This window comes from Vulpes vulpes, chromosome 3 (assembly GCF_048418805.1).
Source record: "Vulpes vulpes isolate BD-2025 chromosome 3, VulVul3, whole genome shotgun sequence".
Classification (NCBI taxonomy): domain Eukaryota; kingdom Metazoa; phylum Chordata; class Mammalia; order Carnivora; family Canidae; genus Vulpes; species Vulpes vulpes.
In genome coordinates this window covers 93030935-93055320 of record NC_132782.1, presented here as the reverse complement: position 1 = coordinate 93055320, position 24386 = coordinate 93030935, and the positions used below count along the sequence as shown (strand labels likewise).

Below are 24386 nucleotides of genomic sequence, written 5' to 3'. Positions count from 1 at the left end.
ACTACTTTGTTTGAATCACTGTTTTGGAATTCCCTTCTTGAAATAGTTTAGCCTACAGTGTAATTAATTTGCAATCCAGGGATGCCTGGGTGGCTCAGTCGTTGAGGGTCTGCCTTCAGCTCACGGCATGATCCCAGGATCTGGGATCAAGTCCCGCATTGGGCTCCCTGCAGGGAGCCTGCTTCTCCCTCTGCCTATGTCTCTGCCTCTCTCTATATATGTCTCTCATGAATAAATAAATAGGGGATCCCAGGGTGGCTCAGCGGTTTAGCGCCTGCCTTTGACCTAGGGTGTGATCCTGGAATCCCGGGATCGAGTCCCACGCTGGGCTCCCAGCATGGAGCCTGCTTCTCCCTCCTCCTGTGTCTCTGCGCCTCTCTCTCTATGTCTAGCATGAATGAATGAATGAATGAATGAATGAATGAATGAATGAATCTTAAAAAAAAAATTGCAATCCAAACTCTTAATCTCCAGCTAGCTCACTTATGTCCCAAACATGTCTCAAACTCCACATTTTAAAATCTAACTGCATTCTCAGTCCACCTTGTATATTCCTGAACATAAACACTATCCCAAGTATTTCTTGTTAATAAGCTTATTATATCAATTTATTCCCAATCAGGAGAACCTTATGTTCTTGACTCCTACTACTCCCACATTCAACAGCTCAGAAAAATCCCAGCTTATTGCATACATCCCTCTTTAACCCCTTCCTCAGCTCAGATCCTAATGATCCTGGCTGTAGATGCTTTTTACTTTCTGGTTGGCTCTCTGGTCTCCAATTCCAAGTCTACAATGCTGCTCCATTACCCTTCTTAAAATGATCCATTCGTATACTTTGTATTTTGTTTCCAAAAGTCCAAAGCATTTCATCACTATGGTCCCAGCCTACCTCCTATACGTACTCCAAATACACTTTATACCAACCACATTATTACTTATCTCCTCCAATCCTTTGCACTTGCTCTTTCTCCTTTGCCCACATCTATACTTCTCAAATGTGGTGGAGGACCATTTAAAAAAATTCTCCAATTTCCTGTGGACCAATACTTTTAGAGACACCATACAAATTAGAAATATGATCATATGTTTAGATGTCACAGTGGTGGCATGTCTCTCCATGCTGGCTCTTAATTATGACGCCTGTCTTTATCAGGGTTAACTACAGATCTGCGCTGGTCCAAGTACCATACTTCCCACCGGCCTAAACTCTCTCTTCCCCCTGCCTGGGGAACCACCACCCAAACCCCCTCAAAGTCCAACCATCACCACTGCCTCCATTACACTTTCCTGATATTTATGCTTCATAGTCACATCCTGTTCAACACATCCACTGCCTTCCATACCCCTGGTAGAACTTATCATGTGTTATTACAATTTCTTGTGAAATGTCAAAGAGCTGCAGGCTCTCTGATGTCTGGGATACATATAAGTCATCTCTGCATCCTAAGCCTTGTGCCTATCATGTGGTAGAAGTTCAGAAATATAATTAGCAAACAAACATGTCCAACCCACCTCCATGGCGACATGCAGACAAGCAGGCACTGTAACAACTTTAAACAGAACTTTAATAACTCAGGATGTGGTCTACGACTTAAAGGCTGAATGGTCTGGGCCGGAGGCACAGAAGCGAGGCCATTAGTAGGCTGTCTGAGACTGCTGCTGGCGGTACCCGCCCCGACGCATGTAGCCCTCGTTCTTGCGGTAGCCGTCCTTCTGGTCTGGAGGGGAGAGGAGAGGGTAGGAGGACGTGAATGACGGTGAAGAGGCAGGAAGGGGACCAGAACCCTGGGAGAGCAGAGGGACAGAATAACTGACCTCGGAAGTAGCCACCATAGGTACCCTGCTTGTGGTCAAACACCCGCTCATTATTTTCCACCAAGCTGCCCAGCTTCTCAGCCAGCTGCAGGGCCAGGTTCTGTTGGGCAGTGGGCTCGGTGCGGTGCATCACCACAGTCTGCGTTGGCTGGTCCAGAGAGGCCTAACAGGAGTGAGGTAGAGAATGGATGTGACACAAATCTCCACTCCAAACTCCCCACGATGTCATCTGCCCATTTACCATCCTGGCCCTTACCATCAACTCCTCATTAATGATCATCTTGCTGATGATGGAGTGTACAGTGGGCAGGTCCAGTTCAAACATGTCAGACAGAGTCTCCATGCTGGGGAGAAAGAAGGTAGAGAGCAGGGAACAATTAGGAGCTTTGACCACAAACCTGGGGTACCTCCACTGCCTCGGGGCCCATCCTACCTGATGGAGTCATAGACACTGCTGTAGGTGAAGAGGTAGGTTCGCAGTGATTCTTCCTGGATCTTCCTGTGGGGAAAAGGGAGTAGAGGGTAGAAATCTTCAGGGAAGGAGACCAACCAGTCTTTTCCCCACCCACCATGGCCTTTCTCTTTGCTCACCTAACCAGCATGGTTCGGACTTTGTCAGCCTCAGGGAAAAGGTCCCACACTTTGCCATTCATCTTTTCATTGATGATAAAACTGTGACAGGTCTTCCAGTCGCCCATCTTCATAGCCTTGGAGGCAGCAACCACGTGTTCTCTCATGGACTCAGGGGGACCTGGAAGGTTGAGAATGAGGCAGGGCCCAGGGGAAACTTCGGACCACAGCTACTGCCTCAAGCACTGCTCAAGGAGGAACATGGGACAGGAGAGCAAACAACCAGACTTGGACTCTCTCAGCTCTCTACTAAATAGCCATGTGATTGTATAAATCACTTAATATCAAAAATATTTAGACTAAATTGGTCTCTGACATGCTTCAGAGGGATTAGTGAGCCCTCCTTGAAAATACTGGAAAATCGTTGTCTATCCTTATGTACCTTTTCCCAAGGTAAAAGCTTTCATTAGATTCTTAGATTCTCTGACCTAAATTTTTTTTTCTTTTTTTTTAAATAGGCTCTACACCCAGCATGGAGCCCAATATGGGGACTGAAGTCAGGACCCTGAGATTAAGACCTGAGCTAAGATCAAGAGCTGGACACCTAACCAACTGAGCCACTCAGGCACCCTGACCCAAAAAAATTTCTAGGGTCTCACCTGGAAGTGTATTTATCAAACTTTATTCCACCTTCTTGATTTTGACTATGTCTATATATCAGCTTACTTTTCTTTAAAGACAAAGCAGGGAAAGAAAACATGGCAAACAAAAGTAAAAGGAATTCAGAGTAGATAACAAAAGTGCCAAAACTCTACCACTAGAATGGACAGCAGGTGTAAAGAAACATGAACATGGCAGACCCTAGAACAGGGAGCAAGCTCAAAGGTATAAGAGATCAGCCCCAAAGAGAAATGTATGAATAAGATAAGTAAAAGGAAGAGAACTCAACCCTTGTGATTGGCTTCTACTTTGCCACTTTTAAAGAAGGAAGAATTAGTTATACAAAGATTATATCTCTCTACAAAACAAAGGGTAGCACAGAGCTTACCCAGAAACTGCCTTTTGATCCCAGGCAGTATTAGAGAGGCAGGGACTGTAGTGAGCCAGAGAGCCCTAAATGATGGAGACAGAGCCTTTCACTGTAAATTTTCCAGTTAAAATAAAACAAAGCTTCACTACCTAAGGCAGACCAAATTTGTGAAAGGGGTACCTGCACTTCACAAAACCACGCACACAACCAGTAGAGGACAGATCTGAGGGAACATGGCTGTGGACAGTAAGTGTGGTCACTTGCCAAGTGTTTCCAGGCATCAACCCCACAGGAAAAGTACAATTCAACAAATTCCTTTCCTAGTGAAATCACAACCCACCCAACCCTTGAACTGATCAATCAGTTTTCAACAAGTGATCAAAGGAGCCAATGGTAAATTCTCAAATGCCAAGGGTCTTGTTGGTTGAGAGAAAAATGTCTATACATATCAGCTGTATTAAACTTGGGTAAGTCACTTAACTCCCATGCCAGTTTCTTTTTTAAAAAAAAAAACCTTATTTAAATTTAATTAACATAACGTGTTATTAGTTTCAGAGGTAGATGTCTGTGATTCATCAGTCTTATGTAACACTCAGTGTTCATTACATCACGTGCCCTCCTTAATGTCCATCACCCAGTTACCCTGTCCCCCCACCTCCCCTCTCCTCTAGCAACCCTCAATTTTTTCCCTATGATTAAGTCTTTTATGGTTTGTCTCCCTCTCTGATTTCATCTTTATCTTTTCCTCTCTTCACCTATGATCCTCTGGTTTGTTTCTTAAATTCCACATATGAGTGAGATCATATGATAATTGTCTTTCTCTGACTGACTTATTCCACTTAGCACAGTACCGTCCACTTCCATCCACGTTGTTGCAAATGTAAAGATTTCACTTTTTGATGGCTGAGTAATACTCCAGTGTGTGTGTGTGTGAATAGATGTATGTGTGTGTGTGTGTGTGTATATATATATATATATATATATATGTATACACCATATATTTATATATATGTATACACACATACGTATCTTTATCCATTTGTCCATTGACAGACATCTGGGCTGTTTCCATAGTCTGGCTATTGTGGACAGTGCTGTTATAAACAGTGGGGTGCAGGTGCCCCTTCAAATCGCTACTATTTGTATCCTTTGGATAAATACATAATAGTGCAATTGCTCAAAAAAAACCAAAAAAACAAAACAAAAAAAATAGTGCAATTGCTGAGTCGTTGGGTAGCTCTATTTTCAACTTTTTGAGAAATCTCCATACTGTTTTCCAGAATGTCATGCCTCAGTTTCTTAATCAGGAAAAAAGGAGGTAATAATGATACCCATATCATAGGGTATTGTGAATGACAATTAAATGCACTGTTATCTATAAAACATTTAAAACAGTGCCAGGCAGAAAAGAAGTACTGTGTGAGTTTATGCTAAATAAAACATCACTGGAATCAGGTCATGGAGAGTTTAACTTAGAGACTGAGGAGGTTGGACTTTGCAAAGAACTTTGAAAGATGCTAGGGATATGTAACACCATATATTCGGTAGAAAGATAATGCTGAGAAATAAGAGACTAAAGGAGAGAATGAGAGAATAAGGAGCTTAATCTGTAAGCTAAGACAATGTATCCCACAGCCTACTAAGTAAAAAGGACAATTCTAGGTTCTACACAGAGAGGTCACTGCATCAAACAGAATCCTCTTGTGTGAAATTATTCCCTTCAGCTTCTCTTAATCCTCTGAATAAAAAGGCATCAAAGATGGGCGCCTGGGCTCAGCTGGTTAAGCGTCTGCCTTTGGCTTAGGTCATGATCTCAGGGTTCTGGGACTGAGCCCTGCATGGGGCTCTCTGCTTGATGGGCAGTCTACTTCTCCCTTCCCCCACCCCTGCTTGTGCTCTCTCTCACTTGCACGTTCTTTCTCTCTCAAAATTTTTTTAAAAAAAGCATCAAGGGACAAATGAGCAAAGTCTGCTGCATTGCAGAGCCCCATACTCACCCAACAAGGGCTGCCGCTCGCCCACCCGCAGCTGGTGATGGAACTGCTTGCTGATCATGCGTCGGCGGGCGTCACTCTCATGGGCAGCCATGTAAGGGATCTCCAGGAGCATGGCAGACACCAGATAAACACACTCCAGCAGCTCCAGGTTGATATGTAGGTGGAAGGGCACCTGCCGGCGCCGCTCCACCTTCTCCTGCTCCTGGTTGCGCTCCTGCAGGCTCCGCAACAGCAGCCCCTGGCCCAGAAGCTCCTTGGCCCGGCCGCTTGACTGAATGTCCAGTAGGGCATTGTGAGCGTCCTTGGTCAGGCCTTGGCGGAAAGCACATATGCCCAGCTGCACCATGGTGCGATTGTACAGGATCTGGGAATGAAGGACAATGCACTCAGAAGTGGTAACTACAAGGCGGGCTACTCATCCAATCAACAAATATACACTGAGCACCTATGAGGTGCTGAGCACTAGGCTATCGGCTGGGACAGAGAACAAACCAGATGAGTCCCCATCCTCTCATGGAGCTTACATTCTAGGGATAAGGGGATGAAGAGCAAAATGACCACAATATGCAGATGGAGACTCATGCCAAGGAGAAAAATAAAACAGAGAAGGGAGTTAAGAAGGGAGTGGTGGTGGTGGGAACTCACAATTTTATGCAGGATAACTAGGGAAGGCCTCATTTTGAAGGGAATGTTTAAATAAAAACCTGACAGAAAAAGGGGAACAAGTCGTGCAGGTATCTGTAAGAAGAGTATTCTCGAGAAAAGGAAAACTCAATGCAAAAAGGCCTCGTGGAGGAGCTGTACCAGGTGTACTCAAGGAATCAGTCTAGAACTGTAAAGATGTAAGCGTATACTGGATAGGCAAGCGCACAGCCCTTTAGGCCAAAAGCATTAATACTTTTAAGATGGGGAAACCATAGGAAGGTTTGGAGAAAATAAGAGATATAACCTGAGTTAAAGGGTTAACCCTGGCTGCTGTATTAGGACAGCCTGAAAGGAGAGAAGGCCAGAAGCAGAGACCAGAAAGGTGAGGGTGGCTCAGATCAGAGGGTAGCAGTGGAAGTGATAAATGGACTCTGAACAGAAATGGCTGGGGAATCAGATGAGGGATCTGAGAGTAAAACAAGAATTGAATTTGACTCTAAAGTTTCTAGCCGAGGCAACTGAAAATACGGACTTGTCACAAATTACGATAGGGGAAAATTTTAGGTAGTACAGATGTGGGGAGGAGGGCAGATAAAGTCTTTACTGATAACAATTAAAAGTATATAGGTCAGTAGTACTCCTGAACATAGATGCAAAGAGCCTGAAAAAATACTAGCAAAGAAAGTCCAGCAATAAATAAAAAAGATAATAGATCATGATCAAGTAGACTACATCTCTGGCATGAAAAGCTGATATAAAAATCTAAAATCATAGTTACCATATGAACACAATAAAGGAGACTTAACTGCATCATTTTAGTAGATGTGAGAAAAGCTCTTGACAAAATTCAACATTTATTTAGGACAAAATTTCTCAGTCAACTAGGATCAGAAGAGAACTTTGTCAATCTGAGAAAGTGTATCAACAGCTAACATTATACTTAGTGGTAAAATGTTGACCACCTCCTTAAGACAGGGGACAATGCAAGGTGTTTGCTCTCACTACTTCTATGTAGCACTAAGTACTAGAGATTTGAGTTACTGCAATATATCAAGAAAGAAAGAAAAAAGGAGAGGCACCTGGATGACAGTCTGCTAAGCATCTGCCTTCAGCTCAGGTCAGGATCTCCTGGGATCCAGGCCTGCCTCAGGCTCCCTGCTCAGTGGGTAATCTGCTTTTCCCTTTCCCTCTGCCCCTCTCTCGTGCTCACACTCTCTCTCTCTCAAATAAATAAAATCTTTCAAAAGAAAGAAGAAAAAAAGAGAAGCCATAAAGACTGATATAGTAATTAAATGGTCTGTAGGCAGATAACATGACTATTTCAGCAGCAAAGCTAAACCGGTGAACAGAATACTAAAACAAATTAAGTGAATTTAGCAAAACAGATGCATTCAAGGCCAAAATACAAAAATGAATTGTATTTTTATATGTCAGTAATTAACAACTGGGAAATGAGATAAACCAATTATATTTTTTTTAATTTTTTAAAAAGATTTTATTTATTCATTAGAGACATAGAGAGAGGGGTAGAGACACAGGCAGAGGGAGAAGCAGACTCCACACAGGGAGTCCGATGTGGGACTCGATCCCGGGACTCCAGGATCATGACCCTGAGCTGAAGGCAGAAGCTTAAACACTGAGCCACCCAGGCATCCTAAAACCAATTACATTTACAACAGCATTGAAATGCATAACATTCATAAATAATTTTTTTCTTTTTTTTAAAGAGAGAGAAAGCACAGGGATGGGGGGTGCATAGGAACATGCTTCACACCCAGCATGCAGCCCAGTCCATCTCATAACCCTGATATCATAACCGGAGCCGAAACCAAGAGTCAGAGGCTTAACTGACAGCCACTCAGACACCCCTTCAGGAATAATTTCTTAAAAGACATGTAATAGGGATGCTTGGGTGGCTCGGTGGTTGAGTGCCTTTGGGTCAGGTGGTGATCCCGGGGTCCTGGGATTGAGTCCCACATCTGGCTCCCCACAGGGAGTCTGCTTCTCCCTGCCTGTGTCTCTGCCTTTCTGTGTCTCTCATGAATAAATAAATAAAGTATTAAAAAAAAAGGCATGTAATAACTCTACACAGAACACTGAAGAAAAAAATGAAACAAAGAGGTATGATTGAAAGGTTCAGTGTTGTTATTAAGACATCAATTCCCTCAAAACTGATTTATAGATTCCATAGAATTCCAGCAGGTGTTTTTTGTAGAAACTGTCAGAATTCTAAAATTTATTTGGAAATGCAAAAGTTACAGAATATCCAAAGCATTCTTAAAAAGAACAAAGCAGGACTTAAACTACCTGACTTCAAGACTTACAGGCAGAGTAATCAAGATAGTATGGGACTGGCACAAAGACAAACAGATGAATGAATGAATGAAACAGAAGAGAACAAAAATACACTTACACTTACAACCATATGTTTTTTTCATGTGGTTTTCCACAAAGGCACCAGAACAGTATGATGGGGAAAGAATGTCTTTGACTCTGACATCATATCCTATATCAAAACCATAGATCTAAACGTGAAAGCTAAACCTTCAAGAACTTAAAAGGGTTAAAAAAAAAAAAGTATCGAACTGTGAAGGTTTCTTTAGATAGGACCCCAAAAATAATAAGCATAAAAGAAAAAACTGAAATTATACTACACCACAAGACATGGTATTAAAAATGAATAGGGAGGGATCCCTGGGTGGCTCAGCGGTTTAGTGCCGCCTTCAGCCCAGGGCCTGATTCTGGAGACCCAGGATCAAGTCCCACATCGGGCTCCCAGCATGGAGCCTGCTTCTCCCTCTGCCTCTCTCTCCTGTGTCTCTCATGAATAAGTAAATAAAATATTAAAAAATAAAATAAAATAAAATAAAATAAAATAAAATAAAATAAAATAAAATAAAATAAAATAAAATAAAAAGAAAATGAATAGGGATCCCTGGGTGGCGCAGCAGTTTGGCGCCTGCCTTTGGCCCAGGGCGCGATCCTGGAGACCCGGGATCGAATCCCACATCAGGCTCCCGGTGCATGGAGCCTGCTTCTCCCTCTGCCTATGTCTCTGCCTCTCTCTATCTGTGTGACTATCATAAATATAAATTAATTAATTAATCAAAAAAAGAAAATGAAGAGATAGACCACAGACAGGAAAAAAATATTTGGAGAATGTTTATCTGACAAAGAACTGGTATCTAATAATAAGTAGTCGATTTCAGGGGTTATCAGGGAACTACGAACCAACACCATAATGAGATACCATTAAATCACCACCAACGTGGCTTAAATGAAAAAGATCAACAATGCAAAATATGGGTAAGGCGTATAATACCCATACATTCTGGTAGGAGTTTCATTCTTATGAAACTGGACATACACCTACACTTTGATACACCAGTTTTGCTCTTAACTATTTACCCAAGAGAAAATGTACAGCAACATAAAGGCTTATAAATGTTCATGACAGCTTTGCTGTCCACACTGGAAACAGACCAGGAGTCTATGAAGAGGGGAACCGATCAAGAACTTCAGATAGGGCAGCCCGGGTGGCTCAGTGGTTTAGGGCCACCTTCATCCCAGGGCGTGATCTTGGAAACCCGGGATCAAGTCCCAGGTCAGGCTCCCTGCAAGAAGCCTGCTTTTCCCTCTGCCTGTGTGTCTGCCTCTCTCTGTGTCTCTCGTGTATAAATAAATAAAATCTTAAAAAAAAAAAAAAAAAGAACTTGAGATAAATTCATGCACTGGAATAAGAAGGAACAAATGCGAATGCTATTTAAAAACTGCCATCGGGATCCCTGGGTGGCGCAGCGGTTTAGCGCCTGCCTTTGGCCCAGGGCGCGATCCTGGAGACCCGGGATCGAATCTCACGTCAGGCTCCCGGTGCATGGAGCCTGCTTCTCCCTCTGCCTGTGTCTCTGCCTCTCTCTCTCTCTCTCTGTGACTATCATAAATAAATGAAAATTTAAAAAAACAAAAAAAAAACAAAAAAATTTTTTTAAAATAAAAAAAAAATAAAAATAAAAACTGCCATCACATGGGCTCGCCTCAGGTTCACAATGTGTATACTTCTAAGTGTCAATATCGCTTCATTGTTTGAAACACACATTTACTAGACCTGAACTTAGATATGGCTGTCACCCTCCCATGTGAAAATGTCCCCACGACACTACCACATGTACAGTCAGTAGTCCTGCTGTCATGTCCCAACACACCACACCACATCTGGGTCCTGCCTTTCCTTAGTTTAACAACTTAAGGTTTTTCTCTCCTTTTATAATAAAAGACCTTCTAATGCTCTCAACCAGATACACAGGAGGGACAATAAACATTAATGGAACCCAAATCTCCATCCCAGAGACCTCTAGTGGTTATCAGAACAGGACAATACCCTAACATGCAGAAGGATCGTAGAATGGTGGCATCTGGGAAGGACCAAGTGTCCACTCATATCTCCACCAGCCAGAGAGGTGGCTAACCTGGTTGAGCTATTCTGACCATGGACAGGAGCCTGGCTTGTTCTTCCCTTTGCTACCAGGGCCAGAGTGCCTCCTTCCCATCCTACCTGTACTGGTGGGTCCGCATGCTGAATATTGTCTTGCAGGTGACTCATGAGCATGAGGTCCCGGGCTTGGTACCAGCGGGAGTGCAGGGCATGGTGGTAGATATGGCAAAGGATGGCACACGTGCGGATGCGGTCCGTGCGGTCCTTGGCGTAGATGTACTTGCACAGCCTCTCCATCAGCACAGCTGAGTCCTCGCCCTCATTCTCTGCCTGGTCTTGCTCAGACTGCGGGGGAGGGCGAGCAGTGGCAGGATGTTGTTAGAGAAAAAGATCCGGCAGAGCAGAGACCCTGGCTCAGGCTTCACAACCAAAGGCTAGGCTCCATCCAGCCCTGTTCCTGTCCCTCCCAGCTCCCCTCCCGACTCCACCTCCGAGAATTCCCAGGGAACAGATTCTGCCGTTAAGTCCAGACAGATGTCATCCCTCTCCCGAGACTCACCTTTGAGGAGCCCTCTGGGGGGGTGAGCTGCCGCTGGTGGGCCTTGTAATCAAATTTGTAGTAGGTGTGGAGGATGCGCCTCAAGTAGACTCGACAGATCTCCTCGGTGGTGCCCTTCTCTTCCAGGTAGCGCTGCACACGCTCGATGATGGCACACACCTGCGCCTCGTCCTTCAGATGCTCCACGTACTCTGGCGGGGAAAGCCCCCCTCTGCTCAGCCAGGCACCTGGCTTTCCCCATTCTCTGCCCCAGAACTGTCCAGCCACCTCTACCCATGTGCAGTCTCCTCACTGTGCCCTGAAAACACCATCTCTTCCCCAGACACTCCCTTTCTGTTCCTGTCCGTGAGCTCTTCTGCTACTTCCTCCCCTGATTAAGTCCTCCTTCTCATTCAGATCTTATCTCAGATGGCCCCTGCCTTAAAATGTTTTCTTCAACCATTACCTACAGTGGCTATCCTGTCTCCCACTATCACAGGTCCCTATTTGAATTTCAAATGCACCCTGCACATGATCTACAACTGCCTCATTTTATTTACATGTTGAAATGTCTTTCTCCAGGACTGAAATCTAAGCTCCATCAGAGGAAACGGCCTCTGGCTGCCTCACTCACCACTGTAGCCCTGACTCAGTAGGCACATGTGGGTATTAATATTTCACTTAGTAAATATCCTGTACTTCCTCCAACCCAAATGCCTCTAATCCAAGCCAATCAAGCAAAGTGGACTGAAGCCAGACCGCAATGATTCTCAAAGTACAGTCCCCAGACAGCAATATTACCTGGGAACATGTAAGAAACGCAAAATTTGGAGGCAAACCCTCCATCCCCCGCTGACCTACTGCATCAGAAGCTATGGGAGTGGGGCCTAGCATCCTCCCAGGCCATGTGGATTCTGGGGTAAGGAAGGGCTGGCTCATCAGACACCCTGTCAGTATAATCCTTAGTTTTATTTTCTGCACCTTCCCACTGATGCCCATGCCTGCCTAAACTTACCTTGGGAGTGGGGATCAGTATTTTGCATTATTTTGGTAAATTCTTCATCCATTCGTTCCACCAAGGTTAAGATACAGCCACGGACACGCAGTGGCTAAAGGCGGTGGTAAAGGAGGAGCAAATAATTAGCCCAGATCTCAGTGCCAGACTTCGACCCCTCTGTCTTCACTGAGCCTTCCCAAGACAGACAATATACGCCTCCAATTAGCCTCCAATTTCTCTTTACCTGGTCAGCATTATGTAGGTTTTCACTTTCCTCCAGGATGTTCTCTCCAACAAAGATGTTGGGGTTTGCAAACAGGATGTCCATCAGCTCATTGATACAGTCCAGGCACTTCTGCCACATCTCAGGCTGTCAAGAGAGCAGAGGGCCGTCAGAGGCATGAAGGCGGAAGCAGCAGGGGCCTCCCAAGGGCCCCTTCATCAGGAATCCAGTCAACTACCAAGACGGCCTCCACAGCCCTCGAGTTTTAGGATACCAGCATCCCCCTCCCCCCCGGCCCCCGCAACCAACCCATCAGCTCAGCTCTGGGATGCTCCTCTTCATTGCCCTCACCTTCATGTACGTGGCTAGGTTCGGGTTGTAGTCATAGAGAGAGGCGATGATATTGAACTTGATCTTTACTATGACGCCCTCCCCCAGGTTGTTTTCAGACGCAATCTGAACCAATAGCTGTAGTAGTTCAATCTGGGCTGCACTGGAAAGGAGCAGAAAAGGGTGAGGCATCAGAGACAAATAAAAAAAACCCTTTCCTGTCATGCAGCATGCCCTCCTCAGACAGCAAGGCGGCATCATTCCCACCACCTGCATACTTGCTTCTCCTTTATAAATTCCAAACAGAAGCAGCAATAATGCTAACAATCTGCCATCCTCTTCAGTTACCAAACAATTAAAGAAAGTGAGCATTATTCCCATTTTACAGTTGGGAAAATAATCCCCAAAGTTTAAGTGACTGTTTTAAGATCAAAAGGAGAGTAAACAGCAGAAAATGGACAGGTATGTAAGTATGTTCCAAGTATACCATTCCTTCAACAGTAGCACACACAAATCTTCCCAAACTGCTATTTTCCCACCAACCTCCATCCATGTTTTAGAGAAAAAAAGAGCATTCACCCTGTAATCTCACAGGCCCATGAATCTTACCGATCTGTTCCCTTCTTGCCTCGTGCCTGTAGGATCTCATTCAACTTCTTGATGACAACAGCGTGGGTGATCTCGGTTCCCTTGGCAAACATTTTTGGCTTCTCCTAGGCAACACATGTACTATCATGTACAAGGTGATACAAACCCATTCTTGTCCTAACTTTTCTCCCAAACCAACTAGGGGGAAATCTCTCCCAAACAGCTTCCCAATTCATTTTAATATTAAAGCCCAGGGTGCTTGGGTGGTTCAGCTGGTTAAGCGTCTAGGTCTTGGTTCTGGCTCACGTCATATCTCTTGGGTCATTGAACCAAGCCTTGCATTGCACTGTGCACTCAGCACAGTCTACTTGAAGATTCTCTCCCTTCGCCTCTTTCCCCCATTCAAGCGCACATGCATGCTCTCTCAAGTAAATAAATAAATCTTAAAAAAACAAAAACAAAAACATAAACCCAAAAAACCAAAAACCACAACACTAAAGCCCTCACCTTAACGAGGGGCACTCCACCCCGGACCCTTTCCCACTCCCCGCCTTCATTGTCTTCCTCTTCCTCATCCAGGCGCTTAGATTTCCTATCGTGCTTCTTCTTGGCTTTGTCCTCCCGCTTCTTCTCAGCTGCCTTCTTGTCCTCCTCTGTGGTGGGGGCCCTGCCAGGAGACATGGCAGATGATGAAAGACCAGTCCCCACTCCACCTGAGGCGTCTCCTTCCCATGAACTTCCTCTTTTTCTCCATCAAGCCCTGGGTTCAAATTACACTCTAGAAGTAAGCTAGAGTTAACCATAACCATAACCAAAGCAAGGATTATCAAGCATGTGAATCTGCCAGATACTTACCAAGGCCTGTCACCGTATCATACCCACTAAGAAAATCCTATGAAAGGAACAGTATGGCCTGGTCTAATAAGGCAGAGGGGTCAATTTGGCCACTGTAGACATAGAAACAGCCTGCCATGTCGCCGCACAGCCAACCTCTCAGGTTTTCCAGAGAAAACTCAACCCGTAAGTGTAAAGTGGTAACATCTGCCTTTATTTCCAGATGTAAACAAAATAATTTTGGAGGGCTTTCAACTTTTTTCCCTGAGCGATTTTTTTTCTTGGAGTCTTGTTTTTGAGTGAAGAGAAAAATCTTAACACAAATCTTGGATGGAATTGCAGCTCTAAATAGTTTAGAGTGCTATAGTTTTATTTCCTGGAAGAATAAATCCCTCTCTATGGCATAAATTAAAAAAAAAAAAAAATGTATGTTCTTCCAGTTATTCTTTTAATACTAGTTGCTCTATTCTAATCTTTTTACCAGTTACCAACTAATCAGTTCGAAATTAGTGTAAAAAAATTTGCTGTTCCCAGACTGGCTCCTCTCCCCTTATGAGAATTAAACTAAATTCTGAATTTAAAAAACAATTGTTCAAGACAACAAAATTCCCTCACAAATTCCAGAAAGATCACTGGCTATCCCAAAGTGGTCTTTGACCACTTGGTGTCTGAAACCATTTCCAGATTTGAATACTTAAATATTTAATACTTCTAAATTATCTCAAACTTCATATACTGATGAACAAATCTTTCCAGACAAACTCGATACTCAAGTTATAATCCTCATCAACTGCCATTTAAACATCTACAAATAAATTTCATTTTAACTGCTTAAAAGGTCTGAACGTGTTTTAGTTATAGTTTATATTTTATTTTTTTTTTAATTTTTATTTATTTATGATAGTCACAGAGAGAGAGAGAGAGGCAGAGACACAGGCAGAGGGAGAAGCAGGCTCCATGCACCGGGAGCCCGACGTGGGATTCGATCCCGGGTCTCCAAGATCGCGCCCTGGGCCAAAGGCAGGCGCCAAACCGCTGCGCCACCCAGGGATCCCTAGTTATAGTTTATAAATTTGCTAGCTGGATCAAACTTTTCCACTTGCCAAAGAACGTATGCCATAACCCCACAGTTTTCAGGTTTTTCCCCTGTACTACTGCAATACTCTCTTTAATGACAAAAGCTCACTTTATAGGAAAATCCTTTGCAAACACGAAACATTTGCTAAACTGAAACCTCTTGGTCATATCCCTAAAGCTCTGAGAAGATCAAAAATCCTACTGCAATTTTAGAATCGACGCTGCTTAAACTTCAAAAGAACTTAATGTTTCTAGCCTAAAATTTTACTGCTAGCCATAAGGATATCAGGATTCACACTTCAAAAACGACAATGAACTCTCACCCTATGAAATTCCTTTTTTTCTTCAAGATTTCATTTTTAAGTAATCTCTATACCCAACATGGGGCTCAAATTCACAACCCCAAGATTCAGAGTTCCATGCTCCACCAACTGAGCCAGCTAGGTGTCATTTTCACCCTATGAAATTCTAATTAGACTAAAACTTGGCTTGATAGATTATACCTTGGTATATTTACATCTTGTTAGAAATTAGAAAACTAATGTTTATGCTCTCAGTTATACATCAAATCGATGCAAGCTACTTTTCCAGTGGGACATCACCAAATAAACTTCTATTAAAATATGTAGCCGAGGGAAGGCTCAGTAGTTGAGCCTTCGGCTCTAGGCATGATCCCGGCGTTCTGAGATCATCCCACATCGGGCTCTGTGCTCAGTAGGGAGCCTGCTTCTCCCTCTGTCTGTGTCTCTGCCTCTCTCTGTGTGTCTCTCATAAATAAATAAGTAAAATCTTAAAATAAATAAATACGTAGCCAAAAGACTAAAGATATTAAGAGACAACCAACAGAAGTTAGCCCTAAAAACTATGCTGAAAATGATCATTCCATGTCCTCTTAACAATTACCGACTAGAGCCCCTATATACTCTTGCTTAGCATCCTAACAATTTAGACATTCAGTCCCACCAGAGATTTATCCTAAGGTCTACACACATACACAAACACAAAATGGCCTCCAGAAGCCAGTTAACTCTTAGTAGTAGGCAGCATCTCTGTGAAATTCCACAGGTCAATAATGCTACCAGAGGTAAATAACTTCCTCCAATACATCCTTCAAATAAAGGGTCATATTCAAGACAACACACTTAAATTTTACGTGTCTTCCTCTTCTTTTTTAACCTTTTTTTTTGCCTTTTTCCTCTATTGCTGACTCTACCAACAGTTAAATATAATCTAAATTTCAAACAAATCTTGATTGCTCACTGTTGAAGGGCATCAAGAGGACACGACTGCCGGCTGACCCTTGAGTTGGCCATTGGCAACAGGAAGCCCCTCACCTTCTGCCCTGTCCTTGGGATGTATGTTCTGCCCATCATTCCTATCCCGGGGGCTGTTTCAAAAACATACCTTGTGAATAATGTGTTAAAACCATCCGGACTGTATATTTGACACTGCCTGGTAAAGACCTCTATATAAACTTTTATGATTCTGGTGGTTGGGTGTGAAGATGTACTAGCCTTGTGGCTTCCAAGAAAAGTCTCATGTGTTAGTTCCCTTGCTTATTAAACCAGCCACTTGCAGCCGTCTGCCTCTCTCTTTGGTTTCTCCCTGCCAGCCAGATACTGGGGCTGGTTTCAGATTTCACTCTCAGAACACCCAAGGTGGTGAACCAACACTCGCATCTGATTAAAAGTCTAAGTGGATTAGAGGGCCTCCGGGGTGCCTCAGTGGTTTAGTGCTACCTTCAGCCTGGGGCATGATCCTGGAGACCCAGGATCAAGTCCCATGTTGGGCTCCTTCCATGGAGCCTGCTTCTCTCTGCCTGCTTCTCCCTCTGCCTGTGTCTCTGCCTCTCTCTCTCTCTCATGAATAAATAAATAAAATCTTAAAAAAAAAAAGTCTAATGTGATATTTTATCAGAAGAGATCCAAAACACTGGATTTTATCAGTTTGTACTTAAGAATTACCACCCCAACTACAAATTTGGAAATATTAATGTGTGATCCAGTAATTTACCTCTAATGTCTATATAGTAAATCAACATTTTAGCCCCAAACTCACACTAATAACTTCCTTAGCTAAGAATTAATTAATCCTAAGTAAAACCCGTAAGAGTCAGCCAAGACCATAATAAAGATATTCAATGAGTAACATCTTACTGCACTTGGAGAAATATTTTGGAAAAATATGGCAATTAAGAAAATAGTCACTTGGGCACCTGGGTGGCTCAGGGGTTGAATGTCTGTTTTTGGTTCAGGTCATGATCCTGGGGTCCTGGGATTGAGTCCCACATCAGGCTCCCCGCGCATCGGGCTCCTCGTGGGGAGCCTGCTTCTCCCTCTATGTCTCTACCTCTCTATGAATGAATGAATGAGTGAATGAAAGAAAAGAAAGAAAAGAAAGAAAAAGGAAAGAAAAGAGAGGGGAGGGGAGGGGAGGGGAGGGGAGGAGAGGAGAAGAGGAAGAAACTGGGTGGTTCAGTTGGTTAAATGTCTGCCTTCAGCTCAGGTCATGATCCCAGAGTCCTGGAATTGAGCCTCGCATTGGGATCCCTGCAGGGAAGCCTGCTTCTCCCTCATCCTCCATCCTCCCCCCAGGCGTGGGTGCTCGCACTAGAATCTTAAAAAAGAAGGGACACCCGGGTGGCTCAACAGTTGAGCGTCTGCCTTTGGCTCAGGGCATGATCCCAGAATCCCAGGATGGAGTCCCATATCAGGCTTCCTGCATGGAGCCTGCTTCTTCCTCTGCCTATGTCTCTGCCTTTCTACCTCTGTGTCTCTCATGAATAAATCTTTAAAAGAAAAAACCACTTGAAAAAGAAAAGCGATTTAAAAGTTCACTAAACGGATTCCTTAAGGCATTCCCATAGATAGACTTATCCTGATTACAAAATTAAACAGAACAAAAGCTCTAGTGTTTCTTATAATATCTGTGATTATCCTCGTATTTTCAGCCCAAATCCACTACCTAATGTCCAAGTCCCTTAATGTTGCCAGACAACCTTATTCCATACCAAAAAGAGACAGAAGCTCTTGAGATTAAACCCATTCCTTTAACCAAAAAAAAAAAAAATGAAAGCTGAAAAAATGTGATGAAGAAAAAAGTATAGATTGGTTTAATATGGAGACACTGAAAAAAGATCTTGGCAGACATTATGGAAACAGACGGTTATGCTTCTAGAAAACCCATTCACAACTAACACTAACCCTGGCTGGCTTAGCTAATGAGAAAATACGTGTGATCAAAATTCACTGTTCCCATACCATCTGTGGTTTCTCTCTCCTTGTTCTTTTTCCTCTTATACAAATCTTGCTTTTGTCTTGGTTTGGAAATCAACCTTAAAAACTGGTTTCGAGGGCAGCCCTGGTGGCTCGGTGGTTTAGTGCTGCCTTTGGCCCAGGGCCTGACCCTGGGGACCTGGGATCGAGTCCCACGTCGGACTCCCTGCATGGGGCCTGCTTCTCCCTCTGTGTCTCTGCCTCTCTCTCTCTCACTGCATCTCTCATGAATAAAATAAAATCTTAAAAAAAAAAAAAAAAAACTGGTTTCGTGACACAAGTAAAACAGTCTCTGAATTATTCTTTGACATAAAGTCAAATTCAATGTCAAAGACCTTTGAGGATGCCATCGTTGACCGAACCTGTCAAATGGAATTTTAACTCAATCTAATTCTAAATTTTTTTTTAATTAAGTATACAAAATAAGATTTCACTGGCTTAAAATATATATCAAGGGTAATCTCTAAAAGGATAGCATGTAACTTCCAAACCAATAGAGAGAAACACGCTAAGAGGGAAAAAAAGAATACAATCTAGACATGGCTTAAAAAGTAGAAAAGTCAGTGAGAAAGAAAATAGAAGATAGGATTAACCTCAATTATTGAGTGAAAAGCCAAATCCCTCTCAATTACCGTAACACATTGTGTGATTCCATTTACATTATATTCTCTACAAAGGGTGAATTTATCTAGAGACAGAAAGCAAATCAGTGGTTGCTGGCTGGGGTGGGTGGGGTGGGAGCAGAGGACAACACCCACACACACCAGAAAGACCACTGCATGATCAGAGGTTTGGAATTTTCAGCCTCACCATGACTAGGAGAGAAACAAGGGCTGAAAACAGAGCAATCAGTGAGTAATGACTTAACTGATCACACATTTTTAATAAAACCTCTATAAGCATCCCCAAATGATGACGTTTGGAATGCTCCGTGGTTGCTAAACACACTGTGGTGCCAGGAGTGTGGTGCATCCAGATAGGGCATAGAAGCTCTGTGCCTGTTCTCCCACACCATGCCCTGTGCATCTCTTCCACTTGGTTCTTCCTGAGTTGTACGTACCCTTTAAAATAAACGGGTAATAGCAAGTAGAGCGCTCTCTCAAGTTCTGTGGATTGTTCAAGCAAATTATCGAAACTGAGGAGGGCAGGATCCTGGGTGGCTCAGCGGTTTAGCGCCTGCCTTTGGCCCAGGGCGCAATCCTGGAGTCCCGGGATCGATCCCACATCAGGCTCCCTGCATGGAACCTCTTTCTCTCTGTGTCTCTCATGAATAAATAAATTTAAAAAAAAAAGAAACTGAGGAGGGAGTTGTGAAAACTCGGAATTTATAGCTGGTTGGTCAGAAGTACAAGAGCCAAACCTGGGTCTTGCCACTGGTTTCTTTCTTTCTTTTTTTTTTTTTTTTTCCAGTGTATAGTTTATTTTTTTAAAAAATTTTATTTATTTATTCATGATAGACATAGAGAGAGAGAGAGAGAGGCAGAGAGAGAAGCAGGCTCCCTGGGGGGAGCCTGACATGGGACTTGATCCTGGGACTCCAGGACTGCGCCCTGGGCCAAAGGCAGGCGCTAAACCGCTGAGCCACCCAGGGATCCCCTTGCCACTGGTTTCTTAGGTGGGGGCAGTACTGTAGGGCTGAGCCCTTAATCTGTGGGGTTGGCAATAACTCTGGGTCGTTTCAGACTGAGCTGCATGTGGAACACCACATTGATGGCCAGAAAGTTGGAGAACTGGTAGGTGTAAGGGAAAAAAAAAAAACCCGCAGAGATGGTGTCAGAAATGCTATAAACAAACACATCAGATATACCTGCCTCCTGGGCTTGACCAGTCAAGTGGAACACAGAGTAAGAAAGGCTTCTCAACAAAAAGGTGACTGCAGGATTCCTACGCTTCCCCACTATGGCCCAAGGCACCACTTTTTTCCTTACTTTTTAAGGAACCTTGAAGCCAGCACTGTCTGCTTCCCTTCTTCCTCCTCTGAGTCAGAGTCAGAAGATGTGGAACCTGTATCCCAGTCTTCATCATCTTCTGAATCTTCTGAGTCCTCCTCATCATCCTTAGAGAAATAAGAGCATCAGCAGGAAAAAGGCTGGAGACTGACTGGTTTCCCTGCCCGCACAAGTCCCAGGAATTTTCGGGAGCAGAATAAGAGTAGATACTCAAGAATGATCATATGAAGAGTTGGACTGGGCCACCAAGACCCAGAGAGAAGTGCAGACTTGCTCCAGGGACCCACAGTTCTCCGGGGGACAGAGTGGGGTCTTGAAACTACTGCCCCATGTTTCAGGGCACTCAGTGCTCTAATCCAAGACAAAGCCTGTTCTCAAACCAGGCTCCACTAAACCCTACCTCTCCCAATCCTAGGGCTGTCAGTCGTCATTTCCCCCAGGAACTTGAGAATGGTCCATGGCAGGCAAATCACCCTTCATAGTCTCACTGTGGCTCTTACCTCCATCTTTTTGAGGAACTTGCGACTCTCTCCAGAAGGAGCTTCTGATTTCTTCTTTAGGAAAGCTGCAGCACTGACTCCGTCCTCATCCTCATCCTCATCTGAAGAGCCTGGTGGGAAAGGAGAGAGAAAAGAGAGAGAGTGTGATGAATAAGGCAGAAGGGCAACCAAGAAAGCAGGCCAAAGGATCCCCTGACTGTGAACTCGTAATCATTAGTAGTGAGGGTCCCCCTCACCTTCTGAATCCTCCTCGTTCTTCTCGGCGTCTTCGTCCGCAGACTGCTCAGGGTTCTTAACAAGGGAGATGTGAGAATAATTAATGATGCCTGCCAACCACTGCCCCATCCTCCCTATTCTCCCCCTCCACCCTAGTGCTATGTGTCCTGATTCCTTCTCCAGTTACCCCTTCCATTTGCAAATACTCTTCTGTCTCTCTTGGGGGGGATCACTGTCCCCACAGTTCAGAAAGTCTATCTCTAGCATCCTCACCTGCTTGTAATTTGTAATGTGGGACTCGAAATCTCGGTTGTATTTTCGGATCTTCTGGCGTAGGGTGCTCAGGGCCTTGGCATTGTTCTTGTTCATCTTCTTCTTCCCTTCCTTATCCTCCCATAGCTAAAGGACAGGAGAGGGGAAAAAAGTAGAATAGGGATGTGAGACTAAACAGTATTACCTAAATCTCAGGCTTATGGGACACCTGAGTGGCTCAGCAGTTGGGTGTCTGCCTTCGGCTCAGGGCATGATCCTGGAGTCCCAGGATCCGGTCCCACATTGGGGTTCCTGCATGGGGCCTGCTTCTCCCTCTGCCTATGTTTGTACTTCTCTCTCTCTCTCTCTCTCTCTCTCTCTCTCTCTCTCCGTGTGTGTCTCTCATGAGTAAATAAATAAAATACTTATAAATCAATCAATCAATCTCAGGCTTCACCACAACCATGATGATGAGTTTTGCTATCTGTACACCATCTGTACTGCTTACCAACTGCATTTATTAGCTTATTTTTAAAAAAGATCCTTTGTATTTCACCACCAAAGGGGGGGAAAAAAAACACAAACAAGAATAGGAAAATAAGGGACTAAAATTCTTGACCAAAAAAGGTCCTGGACTCTCCTTGCTTCACCCCTCTTTTTCTCAGGCTCTAGGAACTACTATATGGATAGCAAACAACCAAGAGGAGACAGGACCCCTGGAAGTGGGTTAGGACCAGGCCCCAGGTCCACAATCCCCTCTGGATCCTCTCTCACCTACAGGCATCATACCTCATTAAGATAATCCTCTAGATCAGCCAGGATGCGGATATAGAACCGGGGGACACCTTCCTTGTCCACAATGCTCTTAGCCTTCCCGTATGCTTTTCCCAGGAGCTCAAACTCTTCCAGGCACTTGGTGACATCCCGAATCTTCATGGCATTACGGATGGTCCGGATGAGATTGGTCAGCTCCTCAAACCTGTGTTGGAGCCCAAAACCACATTGGACGTGCTCACCAACATCAGAAAACCCACTACTGCTACAGAGATTCCCCATGATCTGGCCTCCCCATGGCCTCACCTCTTGTCCTTCGCACTTCGGACAACTCTCTTGGTATCTTCTTCATCCTCACTCAGCAACAACGGCCTGTTTGAAAGAACAGACACCATTAACTTCCCTTCCTTGCTCCAGTCTTTTCAAGTGATCTCTATTTCCCTTCTCAGTGAACCCAAAAGAACAAAATTACTCAAGCCATCATACCACACTTATCCTTAATGCTTCCTCTTCAAAACCTCATCATATACAACTCACTCATCTAAGCCTACTTCAGGTATGCCATTCTGTCAAACACTGTTACATATACAAAGAGGACCATCTCCATCCTCTCAAAAATAAAGCTATTTTCTGTGTCAGAAAACTAATTACACAAAGACACAAATAACTAAGAACTGAAAGAAATCAAGAAAAAAGGGTACTCCAGCTAGAATGAATGGAAAAGGCTTTAAGAAGGTGGTACTTAAATTAAATCACAGAAAGCAATGTTTCCTAGATTGTGAGAGGCCATGGGCAAGGAAAAAGTCCCAATGGCTTTTAACACCTCCACTACTAGCACGTTTCTTTAGTAAGGAAAGACTATACTACAGCCATATCTCCATTCTTTTTCTCCCCGTTTTATTAATTTACCAATTATTTTGTATTTTAAAGTAAGTGATGTTGGTTTTTCCAATTGTGGCAATAATAAAAAATCATATTCCGGAAGATATATGTGCATATGTATATGTATTATTAAACAGTGGCACAAGAATATAGAAAATGTGCAAGTGGCATGTATGAAGTTCAAGAAACAACATTACAGTTTCAAAAAGTGAAAAGAGTTTTTATTTTGCAGAGACAGGGGATGCGGTTGAGTGTCTGCCTTTGACTCAGGTCCGGAGTCCTGGGATGGAGTCCCCCACTGGGCTCCCCGCGAGGAGCCTGCTTCTCCCTCTGCCTGTGTCTCTGCCTCTCTGTGTGTGTCTCCCATGAATAAACAAATAAAATCTTTTTTGCAGAGACAGGAGTACGCCATTTCAGTAAATATCAGAAACAGGACAATGGATAATGATGAGCCAGCCCTCAGTACCAGGTGGTGGGGCTTCAGGAGCCACATCGAGCAGCTCTCAAATACCAAGTGAGCATTTTGGATTTCTTGTGAGCAGGATTTTTTTGGTGGTAAGAGGAACTGAGAACTTTTGGAGTCCGATGCCGAGCGGAGAGAGGGTACAGAGGCTGTGAACACGCAGGCCAGTTACGAAGCTGATGCAACAGACCCAGCCAGCGCGAAATCTCTTCTGACTCCAACACCCTGCGCCCGGCGGATGGACTCCCACAATTCACAGCACCCTGAAGCGTGAAGGTTGTCCCTTCGACACTGCTCTGGTCCCTTAAACTCTCGCCACCTCCTCCATTCCCTTCCCACATACGCGGCCTTCCCGAGCACTCCCCGACCGGTCACCGCGGCGCAAGCCCCCCCACTCACTGTTTGCCGTAGTTGCCCCCGACAGGTTTGGTGACGAGCTCTTCCCCCGACAGAGACGACTCGGACTCGCTGTCCGAACCGGTGGTGAAAAACCGCGACATGGCGACGGCGCTGAGAGGCTGCGGCGGGCGCAGCGGGACCTGCGGGAAAGCCGGAGTCACAGACCGCAAGAATGGGCCGGGGTCGCTACTTCCCGACCTCTACTTCTCACCCTCCCCGCAAATACCCCGATTTGCGTCCCCACCTCAAAGGCCAAGGCCTGAGAAACACAACCCGTCGGAGCTCGCGAGCCACACCACGAAGCCGCAACAGCGGAAATACGAAAAGAAGGAAGGCGGGACCTCTACGTCATTTCCGGGAGACTGACGAACTATACTGGTGACTACAACTCCCAGCGGTCTTCGCGCCGGAAGGGGCGTGGCAGGCTTGACGTAACCTTGGCAGGTGGGACGGTGCCTGGAGAAGCCTGTCGCGGTTTGTTACTCGCACGAACCACCTGCGGAATCAGAGTTTCAGGGCCAGGAGTTTACTTTCTTATAAAGCTCCCACGTAATGCTGAGCTGCTAGGTTTTGGAGCTAGGGCTTTAAAGCAAACTG

At 44.4% G+C, this 24386-nt stretch overlaps 1 protein-coding gene across 1 annotated transcript; it reads right to left on the bottom strand.

The window, feature by feature from the left end:
• Positions 1–1550: 1550 nt before the first annotated feature.
• LOC112929193 (eukaryotic translation initiation factor 3 subunit C) lies at positions 1551–24169 on the bottom strand. The gene is made up of 21 exons (XM_072753552.1): positions 24034–24169; positions 23790–23929; positions 22352–22417; positions 22061–22250; positions 21293–21418; positions 21040–21094; positions 20804–20913; positions 20283–20410; positions 13676–13835; positions 13190–13293; positions 12602–12743; positions 12272–12397; positions 12046–12139; positions 11052–11242; positions 10613–10837; positions 5416–5779; positions 2410–2569; positions 2252–2317; positions 2075–2162; positions 1819–1981; positions 1551–1721 (listed from the first exon to the last, which is right to left on the bottom strand). The coding sequence occupies exons 2-21, from the start codon at positions 23888–23890 to the stop codon at positions 1639–1641; spliced, it is 2742 nt and encodes a 913-aa protein (XP_072609653.1). The 5' UTR covers positions 23891–23929; positions 24034–24169; the 3' UTR covers positions 1551–1638.
• Between the last annotated feature and the right edge of the window lie 217 nt (positions 24170–24386).

Excerpts from the sequence above, each read along its gene's own strand:
- LOC112929193 (XM_072753552.1), bottom strand. The coding sequence starts at position 23,890 with ATGTCGCGGTTTTTCACCACCGGTTCGGACAGCGAGTCCGAGTCGTCT. Across the intron at positions 5,780-10,612 it reads ATGCGGACCCACCAGTACAG|ATCCTGTACAATCGCACCAT; the intron begins GTAGGATGGGAA and ends CTTCATTCCCAG. Across the intron at positions 1,722-1,818 it reads CTATGGTGGCTACTTCCGAG|ACCAGAAGGACGGCTACCGC; the intron begins GTCAGTTATTCT and ends TCTCCCCTCCAG.